The sequence below is a fragment of the Phaethon lepturus genome, unplaced genomic scaffold, assembly GCF_000687285.1.
Source record: "Phaethon lepturus isolate BGI_N335 unplaced genomic scaffold, ASM68728v1 scaffold8183, whole genome shotgun sequence".
NCBI classification, from domain to species: Eukaryota; Metazoa; Chordata; class Aves; order Phaethontiformes; family Phaethontidae; genus Phaethon; species Phaethon lepturus.
The window spans coordinates 5,493-18,346 of NW_010526978.1; the positions used below are offsets into that span (position 1 = coordinate 5,493).

General features: G+C 35.6%; 1 protein-coding gene across 1 annotated transcript in view; it reads right to left on the bottom strand.

Moving 5' to 3' along the window:
* The window catches only part of LOC104617822 (centlein-like), a gene marked incomplete at both ends in the record, with an annotated part of 76,930 nt that overhangs the window by 1,410 nt on the left and 62,666 nt on the right, over nucleotides 1-12,854 (bottom strand). Inside the window, 2 exons of the mRNA XM_010283243.1 lie at nucleotides 1,576-1,697; nucleotides 7,868-7,993. Coding sequence (XP_010281545.1) covers nucleotides 1,576-1,697; nucleotides 7,868-7,993 — 248 coding nt within the window. The remainder of the gene's footprint in view (nucleotides 1-1,575; nucleotides 1,698-7,867; nucleotides 7,994-12,854) is intronic.

Consider the following 12,854-nt stretch of genomic DNA (forward strand, 5'->3'; position numbering starts at 1 on the left):
CTTTTCTTCCTTTTTTTTCTGAACTGTCAGAACCAGAACACTCAGTGCTTTACTGTATATCAAGTTTGATTTTACTTTCTTTATCTAGGTTGAATTTTTGTATTATTTCAGCCTTGGCCTCTTGGTGGACCATGAATGCCTATGTAGCTTTAGACACAGAATTAAATCCTTTCATTGCATAAAGTAACTATCATCCAGTAAGTTTCAGGCATTTCCAGCTTGTACTGAATTTAAAACAGTGAGTTAGAAGATAAAATCATCCATGTTTTTCCTAAATAAACAAAACCTTTTCATTCTAATTTAAACAAATCTGTTATTTATGCTTTGATATTTTAAAAAGTCTTCTTGTGCTACCAATGCCCATAGCAGATGTGTACCTTACCATTATTTTAATCCACACTTTTTTTTTCTTTTTAAAAGACAAATCATTGTTAAGGAAATATCATAGTATTACAAACCAATGCAAATCTACTCAGATAGGCCAAAGCATAGGCCAATTTATAGATGAGGGATAGTTTATCATTCACAGTAGGACCCTTTATGTCACCGTGGACTACCAGTTCTACAGCAATTTCTGTAACTCTCATTTCGGTTAGACAGAGTTACAATGTTTGTGTCAAGATTAGTCAGTATTGCTCTAATTACAAAAATAATTATTTTTAGTAAAACACATATGTTTACTGAACTGTGGGCGCATGCTGAAGTCCTACTAAAGCCACCAGGATGTAAGGACCTGCTCAAATTACTTTCTTGAAATAGGGCCTGAAAAACTGTACCTCAGCAGTGTCTGAAAACTGAAATGATAAGAAATGCCTTCATACCTCCAAATGTGTTACTTTACCAAAAATCCAAGTTCTCTACTAAGACCTTAAAAAAAAAGAAATCCTGCATAAAATTTTCACTGTTCTGTATAGAATTTAAGGGGGAATTACACATAAAATATTCATTATTTAAATTTTGATGTTGTAAAGTCTTTCTGCTTTCTATTAATAAAGATATTATTGCAATATTTTTGTGGAATGATCAGAAAAAATTGATTTTATAGTAATTTAAGATTAAAACATCCTGCTTTTCATGCACATACTCTTTTTTCCTATTAAGAAGGGGATTTTAGGATTAGCTTCAGTTAATATCTGAAGCATTGCAGTTAGAGAGGCTGTTATTTCTATATTGTTTAATGAATAAAATTATTTTTTAAAACTATTTGAAACATAGGGAGCAATTTTTCTATTATAGAAAATTAAAAAGATACACAGCTAACAAATTAATCAACTGGGGAATTAGACAAGCATAAATAAGCAGCCCTAGCAGACCTTTGTCCAATACTCAGGCTCACAATGAGAACCTAAATGAAATAAGTCAAGGTGTCAGCTCAATACATTTTACTCTTGGTTTCAACTGTAATTTTTCTCATAGAGGGGTATGCCATGTATTTGGCTTTAACAAAGGATAAAGTCTTCATCAACACATAGTAGTTTCTTTCTTCAAATCAAGTTATCTTTTGAATACCTATACAATAGTTCTGTTCAAATTTCTTGTGTAAGGGAAACATTTTTAATGAGCTATGTAACTTACCTGCTATCACCCTCTTCCCACTGCTTTAATTGCTCTTTTAGAGCTCTGTAGTTGGTCTGTAACATCTGCAGCCTCTCTTTGTGTTTTTCATGGGCTGCTCTTAGCTCATCAGTTTCTCGAGTCTATATAGCACCAGAAAAACAAAATTAGAGTAGGGTAAAATGTGAGAGACATTCATACAGATCACATGAAACAAAAGTTCTGTTTAAGTACCTATTAAGACCCTCAGAAATCTAAATAGAAAGGTCAGGAATCAAATTCCTCAGATCAAATTTTTCTTATTGCTATCTTGGCAAATTTTGCTAATTTTGCAAAATTTACTTAATTTTTTTTTTATGTTACTGAGAAGTTTTAAAAAATTTACTACCAAAATGTTAGGTTTCATCTTGTGAGTGCATTGGCCTAACACACCTAAAAATACAAAGACTGAAAAAGGATTATTGGCACTGTCTTTTCCTCCTTACTTTTTTTCCCCCATGGAAAACTAATCTATGCATTTTTGAAGTCCACATCAAAAACCCCTAATTTAAAATGGCTTCAGGATTTCCTCATATATTAATTTATTTCTGTAAATGTATATAAACCTGCAATACCCAGACTTTGTCCTCTAGTTATGTAACAAACAAAAAATAAAAACATTTTTTTGCAATAGCTTTTATATAATCAAAACCATATGAAAAAAATGTACTCTCTTTTTACAGAAGGAAAAGTAAGATATACCTTGATTTATATTACACGAGAATGTCATGCAAGTTTTAAAAAAGATTTTCCTACGTGACAATACTGTGCTTTGAAAAAAATGAACATTAAGAGGAGGACATTCCACAGCATAAACCAAGTCAAATTCTGGCATACAGCAGTAAAAAATTCACCAGACGTTATCCTGTAGTAAAATTTGCCCTCAGTGCTTCATCTCCAGTTCAATGGAAGCTCTGCTTGTAGGGCACCTACAGAACATGTTCCTTAACCTCTAAATAAATCACAATACTTTATTTGCATGCATTTACTGCTTATAGGCAAGAAGGTCTTTTCAGCATTAGTCAATGAATAAGACACACCAATAGTCTAAGCTGCAAGCAATAATAATTAAATCTTACTATAAAACATACAAAACTATAAAACTATAAAAACATGGCAAGGGTTTCTACAGTAGTGCTAACTACACAGAACATAGACTAAGCTTGGCTTTTAAATGTAGCCCAGTTTTCACGATGCATAACCAAAACTGAAAGATACCAGCTAAAACTCCAGATGCTTCTATATATAAAATTCAGAAGTTTTCTGGAAGCAATTCAGGCAAAACAAAAAGCAGGTTTAGGAACACAAGCAGCTACCAAACTGACCTTAGTGTTAAATATTTTTCCAAAGTGGTGTTGCTATTTTTTCTGAAACAATCTCTAAACCAGACATATTTCTAAATTTAGAATTGCTTAAGAAGTACTTTTGACTGGTTTTATGTGGCAATATCAATACTATAATGGTATTAAAAACAATCACACAAATAGCAAAAGAAATTTATGACAAAAGACATAGAGACTATCATCAAGCTTTGCTTGCCACTACAACATGAAATTTTTATAAGAATCTGATTATAGATGCTGTGTTTTCCTGAGAAGTTCATGAAACCATTGTTCTGAGATTGTTTGATGGTGCTAGTCAAAACTGATCAGGTCTGGCAAGGTACTGGAAAATAATGTTTTCAGCATAAATCCTCAGAAGTTTATTAGTGTCAATGCCCTTTCAGAGATGCAACCAAGTGTAGAATTTGGCCTTTCCTATTTATGAATCTACATTTTTCATTATTGCTTACCCTGTTCTATTATCCATTCTGTTTCAGTTATTCCCTTCCCTTATCAGTTGCTCTGCTCTCACAGAAATAGAAATTAGGCAATTAACTATCCTAATCACTCTCTTTTATTGAATTATTAAGCACTTCAGAACTTTAAATGTAATAGATTTATTGATATGTACTAATAAATTAATAAATTTATTAAATACATTATGTAATAAACTTATTGATGAAGTAATAAAAATGCCAATTTCCATTATCTCAGTTCCATCTCTCTCTGATTGAATTATGTTATATTTTTTAATAATTAAACTGTCTTGTATACAGTTTTCCATATATTGACAGAAATGGGACAGAACAACCATCTCTAGCAGTGCTGGATTTCTAGGTTATTCTCCAGCTCTCCACTGTAATTCTATAGTGCTTCCCATGCCATAACACAAGACAAAAATTCCAGTCTGCAGGAGGAAGAACCCAACTGCCTGTGAAAAAAAGTCATTTTGTTATTTGCAAAGAGCTCAGACAAGCCAAAAGGTTCTAATCACTACTTCAAAAGTTTTTTAAATTGACCTGCAACAGCTTAGTTACAGTAAAAATTGAATTTAAAAAATATACTGATTCAATTCTTTGACTACTCTTCTTAGGCTGACAAGAAGTGAGGAACCAGACCATTAGGTTTTTCCTGACCAAAATAGTTTTTTCCACAAGTATTTAAGTGGAACTTAACTTTTTGTAACCTTTTTTTAAAGGTTATTGACCTTTAAAGGTCCCTTCCAAGATTCTATGGTTCTATGGAAAAGCCACAATATTAATATTATTTTCAGCATCTGAACACCATACCTGGAACAGTATTATATATGAAATCTAAACTAAATATAGCAGTGTGCCCACCCTCTCATAAACAAGTATTAAGGTGGTCCTAAAGACTGATCCACATATTCTATTTCTAATTCTCCACAATTTTAGAACTTTAAACAAAAAAGGATGAGAAAACTCAAAGGGAAGATTTATTGCTTTTGAAAATTTGCCAGTTAAAGCCAGGAATATCTCCTCTAGGCTACATCAGGGATTGCAGTTCTAGAAAGATAATAAGGGAGAACATATTCTTAGTTCATATAAAACATCTAACTCTCAACAACCAAACTCCTAGCCACTTCTTAAAGACCAACAGTAGATTGATGTACTTATGCTTCAGAACATTCTAAGTACCAGCTCCATAATTTGTTATTCAAAATCCATTAAATATTATTATTCACTTTGACATTATCTTCCCTAAAAAGGGTGCAATCAGGCATGCTCTGTTACTTTTCAGTATGTCCTTGTGCTGGTTTTGGTTTGGGATAGACTTAATTTTCCTTCATAGTAGCTAGTATGGGGCTGTGTTTTGGATTTGTGTTGAAAACTGTTGATAATATAGGGATGTTTCATTATTGCTGAGCAGTGCTTGCACAGAGCCAAGGCCTTTTCTGCTTCTTATACTGCCTCAACAGCGAGTTGGCTGGGGGTGCACAAGAAGCTGGGAAGGGACACAGCCGGGACAGCTGACCCCAACTGACCAAAGGATATTCCATACCATATGACAACATGCTCAGCATATAAAGCTGGGGGAAGAAGAAGGAAGGGGTGGACATACGGAGTGATGGCATTTTGTCTTCCCAAGTAACTGTTACACGTGATGCAGCCCTGCTTCCCTGGAGATGGCTGAACACCTGCCTGTCCATGGGGAGTGGTGAATGAATTCCTTGTTTTGCTTTGCTTGTGCGTGGCTTTTGCTTTACTTGTTAAACTGTCTTTATCTCAACCCATGAGTTTTCTCACTTACTCTTACTCTTCTGATTCTCTCCCTCATCCCACTGGGGTTGTGTGTGGGGGGGTGGTGATGAGCAGCTGTGTGGGGTTTATTTAGTGGCTGGGGTTAAACCACAACAGTCCTGGAGTGCAGAAATTAAGATGATTCTGTACCAAAACTATGGACACTCCAAATTTACATGATTATCCTATTTATATTAGCAATAAAGACAGTAAGGGCTAACTTTACGTGGCCAGAAATTAGTAGGCTGAGGAGAACTAGAAAAAACTGAATGGGACCTTGCCTTTTTCCTTTCCTTTGTAATAATGATTGGGGCATCAAATATTCCTGTTCCTGACAATCCCATAAAAAAAGCTGTTCATCTTTTTTTTTTTAAATTCTAACCAATTTTTCAAAAGGACTGATGGATAAAGCCACAATTTCATCTTCAAGATATGCATCACCAGTATGTTTATTGATAGAGCAAGCATTTTTCTGAGGAAGTATATTTCAAGTAATCATATATTCAACACTTTGCTTGAGGAGGCAATAATGCAAATGCCAGTTTCAAAAACGTTGATCACATGCATTATTCTTTGTTGGAAGCAATGCCTGAGAGGAGGTTAATATAAGGAATCATACAATACCAATAGAATTATTCTGATGTTAATGTTATGACAGCTGAGTTCACTGTCATGCTGGCAATTGCATTCTGAATGTAGTGCCACAACAGTGTTTAATATGTTGACCCGGGCCTCTACAGCTTCTTTTCAATCAATTAAAGCATTCTACAAAAGAAGCCAAGTCGGTTTCCTAGGAAAAATGCAAGGAGTTCATATATTCAGTTTCATGGGGAGATATGACTTAGTCCTTAAAGACCTCATGGATTAACAGCTGTCATAAATAGAGATCCCACACTTACAACATAATAAAGCTGCACAGATTACTAAACTATGCTTTAAGATGAAACAGAAGAAATGACAAAGGCAGTATGGTGAATGGTAAAAATTATGTTATGAGGTCATGCAGAGAGAATAACAATCCTTTCTCTTCTTTTGCTGGTTTTGTCTGGAATAGAGTTAATTTTCTTCATAGTAGCTAGTATGGGGCTATGTTTTGGATCCGTGCTGAAAACAGTGCTGACAGTATAGAGATAGTTTTGTTACTACTGAGCAGTGCTTACACAACAAGGCCTTTTCTCCTTCTCACATCACCCCACCAGCAAGTAGCATGGGCGCACACAAGAAATTGGGAGGGGACACAGCTGGGACAGTCCACAGTGCCAGAATAATCTGTATTATCAGTGTCTGGCAGGCCAACTAAGAGTAACAAATAGGAGGCTTGCCAAAGGCCAGTCCTCAGGTAGAGCTGGTAGGATATGCCTTAGGTTTCTCAACAGAGAGGAAAAACAAAACAAAATTAATCTTCTGACTCCCAGTAACAAGGAGTAAGATGGCCTGTAAGGCCGAATTTGAAGTCTAAATCCTCTTTCCTGTTCATATACTCCACATGTGTTAAGACAAACTCTGTCAAGTATAGAGGGTGATGAACTTTTGTATTTGTGCTAAAACATAATTACGACTCATATTTTTTCTAAAATTGATTTATCACATAAAAGCATCTTTTTGCATGAGGCAGGAGCTCAGAACTATGGTTTGTAGGGCTCCCCAATTTTCTTCTACTTATCTGACATCTATCACAGCATGTTCAATATAACCAGTTCTGCTTTAGGCTACATATACTGAAAATATCTTTCAAATTCCCTAATTCTGAACAAACATAAGCAACAACAAAAAAGAAGGTAAAAGAGAGGAGAGGGGACAGAGAGAAGACAGAGGAGAGAGGAGGGAGGAGAAGATGAAAGATGAGAAAAATGAAAGCAGGAGAGGAGAGGGAGAGGAGAGGGAGAGGAGAGGAGTATCTGTTTCGGAGATGGGAGGAACAAGGACATGACTTGGGTCTCTTGGACTTCATCCCCGACTATACTTCTGCTTTATGTGCAAGACACTTAAACGTTACTAAAGGTAATCGTAAATGTTAAGAAATATGACTCCATGTCTGAGTTTTGCATTTTTAAAACAATAGGTAATTTAAAAGATACTGCTTTTGATGTAAAAAAACCCCCACAAAGCCAAACCAACAAAAATCTATAAAAGGGAAGTTGTAATACATGCCCAATTATGTTCTTCTACCAAGGCCGGGGCGTGGGGGGAGAGGGAGGTGGGTGTGGTGGTGTTTGTTGAGGGTGGGTTACAGCATTTGTTAGAACAACTTCCGAGCCGTAAGTTCTAAGAATACAAAGGGTAAATCTGTTCCAAGTAATTGACTTCGCATTTTAAAATATTGGCTTCTCTGTTAGAAAAAAAGAAAAATTTCGTTGTACTTTCTGCTTCACTTTATTTCTATAGGAATACATTAATTTCTCAGAGTATATATTCTCAGACACAACTTTTGAAAATGTATTTAACAAGCACGTATTGATGACAGCTCGGATTAGGCTTCCATAGGACTGCAGGAGTACCAAACACAAGATGCCTAGCAGTAAAGGAAAACAGCAAACTAACCAAGAGTGCTTTCTTAGGCTAATACACTTAGAGTCCATAACGATATGTGCATTTTGCATTTCTAAAATGTCTCTTTATTTTGTTATATCTTTATCTATGCAAGCTTATGGCTAAAAGGGGGTTTTTAATTTTTATTTTTTTCATGTTCACCTTTAGCTGTAGTGTCTTCTCTAAATTTTCAATCTTCCTTTCAGCTATTTCAAGCTTCCTTAGCTCCTCTGACTTTCTAAAAGAGCTCTTTGGGGACAGAGACCTTGAACGTTTCACAGGTGGTTCCTGGAGAATAAAACAAGGACATGGTTGAACTAGTTGGAACACTGGATTATGAAAGACATGCAGAATTAAAGAAGAAGTAATTTTGAATACTAATAATGAATTATAAAAAAAAAAAATCTGCATGGAATACCAGAGAAATAACAAGCAGAATTACCACAGCGCTACCACTAAAGGTTTCTCTGTGACTCGTTAATGAGAATATTCATTTACATTTACATTGTTTCTTTCAGAATAATGATGTCCCATTAGGGAAGACTAAAGGGTTATAGACTCAGAAATGCAAGAAACCTCATTACAAAGGAGGGGATAGAGGCTGGTCTAATTGCTCTATAAGGGTCCAAGGTTACACTTGATAGGACAACCAGAAACAAGAGGGAAAGGATTTTTTTCCCTTTGAAATAGTTTAACACACTGTGAAGTTGAAGGAACAATATGCTTGAGGAATATAAATACAACAGACAGTAGATCTTATACCATAATGACCATATGGTCATTAACTATAATGTGACTAACTAGAGACAAGAATATGTGTTTATATTATGTACAGCTTCATATAGCAATCTGGAGAAAGAATATGTGAAAGTAACACTTAAACTGGGCAGCTTTCTTGTTCATTCTATGTCATATGTCCTTACAGCAAAGAAAGACAGACCTCATTAAATTAGACTTTCTGATTTTCTGAATAACTTTGGTTAAGGACAGAGAAATCCTAACACACACTTAATACCAGTGAGGTAAAATGCTATTACATAAATAGACAAAGTCAAACAAAAACTTAAGATTAATTGTGACTATTGTTGTTGCATGCTGCCACTGTAAAATAACTATTTACAACTAAAGGAATTCAGGATAAAGTCTTCTTAAATAATGTACATTTCAACACTTTTACTATTCCATTAATTTAACTGAATCTTAAAGAAATCTTAATTAGCAACTGGAATTTTCTTTTAATTTGACCATCACTTTCAAGTATTAAATGTTTACATGACACTGTATACCACACTTTCATTTTAAATTGTATGGCTTTCCAAATAGAAGGACAAAAAATAATCATGAAATATCAGAAAATAAAATTGCATGTTTGAGAATTTAAATATTGTCACGCTGTTTTTGTCATTTGTTTTGAGGTTTCTTTTGCTTCTGAAATGGGCCTGAATGAGATAAAAAAATAAGAAAACCAAAACTGACCAGAAACCAAAACTAACATCTAGTAACAATTTTAGTACATTTAAAATCTGAATGTCAAATGGATATATTTTGTATATTCCTGTCAGTTCCTTATATAAGAGGACTAACTAGAAGAAAGTTTTAATAAACAATTTTTCCAAATTTATGGTTTCATATTGTCAGTAAAATATGGTACTGACTAAAAGTCCATCTCTCTGAAATAGTAAGATTACTGATTCAAATTTTTTTCTAAGAATTCTGGTAGAGCTATCCAAGAGTTTACTTTAGTTAATAGATGCTGATATTAATCAGTACGGGTTTTAACATTGCACAAAACCAAACTGATCTCTTTGAGATGTCTGAAGCAGAACATCCCAAGACCAACATATCAAAAAATCTACTCATCTTCAAATTCCCAGATTTCTTGAATAAACCCAAGATCTTAAATAAAATTCCTGTCTTCTCCATTTCCTAATTACTGCACACCCATACTATTTTCCCTAAAAATCCAGAATGCATTATTTTCAAGAAATGTTTTGTAATTAAACTTTATGTTTGTATATAGAAGACTTGGAAAATGCGTGATTTCTCTGAAATCAAGAATAAAAGGTCAAAGCATTGTACTTATTGCCAAATAGAAGGACAACAAAGGAAAATAAGTGCACCGACCAGCACCAAACTAAGAATAACTAGGTAGAGAGACTCTACAGAGGAATGGAGAAAATAGAAAAAAAATACAGAAAAATGTAAAATTCATAGTCTTGCTGTTTTAAAGGTGATCAGATACAAGGAGACACAACAATTTTTCTTATTTTTTTATACATATACACACAGAGAGAGTTCACATATATAGCTACCTGGGATTGTGCTGTGAATCTTTTTCACAGAACCAAGGTATGGAAAAGAATAGAGAAAAATTCTAACTAATCATGGACATGGAAATAATTCCCTGTGAGAACAAGGGGAATTGGTGATGTGCATTAAGCAACATTCTATTGTTTGAGTATGTTTTTACCTGTTCAGTGATCAGATAGGTCTGTGGACAGAAGGAGTTCGGTCTGGGCTTTACAGCTGCACATAGGTAGTTTGAAGGCAATCTTTGCTAAGAAGGCAAACAGTTTAATTTTCATACCAAGACAGAAGAGACTGCATAGTAAAATACACTGTAATTTGATTGCCTGGGGCTGATGCAAAATTCAATTTGGAAGATGGCATCTGTAATAATCTTCTCACAACTGCAAATTTTGCTGCTGCTGCCAGGTTTAAGCATTTAATTTTTAATTCAGTCCTCAAATTCTACAGTAAATTTAGACATACCTGTATTAAATATATAAACATATTGTAATAGTTTACACCTCCTGAACGTTTAAGAGTAAGAAAAAGTCCAGTTTTATGAGCAAAGAATGTTAATCCAAGTCAGTAAAGGGTAAAAACAGAAGAGTTTTCATCAAATTATCCTAAAACATGTTTACAAAACACTAAGACTAACAGCAGAAAACCAGAAATAACAGGCTTTGTAATATTAATAGAGATGAAACTTCATGACAGAAAATTTAATTAAAGAAATAGCTGGTAAGTGTTAACAGAGATACAGGAACCAGAAAAATTAAAAATGCCTATTTCTAAACAACCTTCTGTTACCCATCTGCACCATGAAAGACACCATAGAACAAAGGTGGAAACAGTCATATTCTTGAATTCAATAGGTTTTGCGTTGGATAGAGTCCCAAAACAAGGCCAAAAAAAGCAAACAAGGGAAGTCAGAACTCCTACTGAAATGTCTTGGATAACTTTTCTGCACACACAGATCAGATCAATGTCTGCCAGGACAGAGGACTAAAGACAGCGGGCAGAAATCTTAATGTTTTTTATCAGTTGAAGAAACAGAAACATTGTTGAAGCTGAACCAGAGGCTGACAAGATACAGGTGGGGTTTTTTGGAGACAAAAGATGGCAGATTCTTGATTCACTAATGTTTCAACAGGAGTTTTAGCAGTACTGCAAGTTAACTCATGCCTTTTGCTATCTTGACATTATAGACTTAGAAAAATGCTACAGAATGCATATCAATAAAAAGCAATTATAACTCCCATGCAGCATACAATGGGAAAGCTTAGCTATACAAAAAAACAAGGACTAACTGAATCAGGGAGCGGACATATGGATGGCAGTTTAATTAGGTCACAGAAATCATACATAGCTCACAAAGTTACAAAGTTTAAGCTCCAAAAAGAGCTCTAGGAAGATCAAGCAACTGACTCTTAAGTCTTTATACAAAACAGCACTCAGCTGTACTACTTTCCACAGAGATGGGGCTCTGAGAGTTACAGCTGCCTCTAAGTACACACTTCACAATATGAAGAAAAATGACACCACACATGCACATTTAACAAAGCTTCTAACCACCACATCATCTGTTTTGTAGAATAACTTGTTTCTATTACTCTGTATGACAGTAGGCAAGGGATTCAAATTTCTCCAATTCACAAGAAACACTAGCCTATAGATGTATATATATTACTGCATTCTGCAGAACCAAACATAGGTGGAAGCATACAGTCATGTGGCCACACATCCCAATTCATCACACAAGTGGCAAGTTTCTGTTTTGTCCCCGGCCTCTTCTTTTTAACACCTTTCCAACTATTTCCACTTTCAAAATCTTTGGCTTTTTAGAGCAGAAAGCAATTAAAGCCGTGTCATTCTGATCAGAGGTGATTCTACGCTTATTTATTCTTTTGTATCCTAGGAATGTATATAAGAGGGGGATGGAGGGTTAACACAACAGTCTTTGTGGAGCCAAAAAGGTCACCGCTGTAAAACAAGAACTGTATATCCAACATATACTTCCTGTCAAATCACGTCCTAGTAACTTGTCATGAATATTTCTGTCATAAAAAACTGAATAACAAAGTAATGGCAAGATAGTTCATTGCAAGGGAAAATTAGTAAACACTATTTTTCTATTTCTTACGTATATATTTGGGTCCAGGAAGGCTGGACAGTCTTCAAGAAGGAAATCTTAAAGGCACAGGAGCAGGCGGTCCCCATGTGCCGTAAGAAGAGCTGGCGGGGAAGGCGACTGGCCTGGCTGAACAGGGAGATTTTGCTGGGACTCAGGGAGAAGAGGAGAGTTTATCACCTCTGGAAGAAGGGGCAGGCAACTCACGAAGAGTACAAGGATCTTGTTAGGTCATGCAGAGACAAAATTAGAAAGGCAAAAGCCCAGCTAGAACTCAAGCTGGCCACAGTCATAAAGGATAACAAAAAGTGTTTTTACAAACATATTAACAGCAAAAAGAGAGGCAAGTAGAATCTCCATCCCTTACTGGATATGGCGGGGAACACTGTCACCAAGGATGAGGGAAAGGCTGAGGTACTTAATGCCTTCTTTGCCTCAGACTTTAATAGCCAGTCCAGGTATCTGCAGGGTATTCAGCCTCCTGAGCTGGAACATGAGGGTGGAGAGCACAATATACTCCTCATAATCCAGGAGGAAGCAGTCAAGGACATGCTAAACCACCTGGACACCCACAAGTCTATGGGGCCTGATGGCATCCACCCGAGAGTACTGAGAGAGCTGGCGGAGGAGCTTGCCAGGCCACTCTCCATCCTTTATCAGCAGTCCTGGTTAACAGGGGAGGTCCCAGACGACTGGAGGCTTGCCAATGTGACACCTATCTACAAGAAGGGC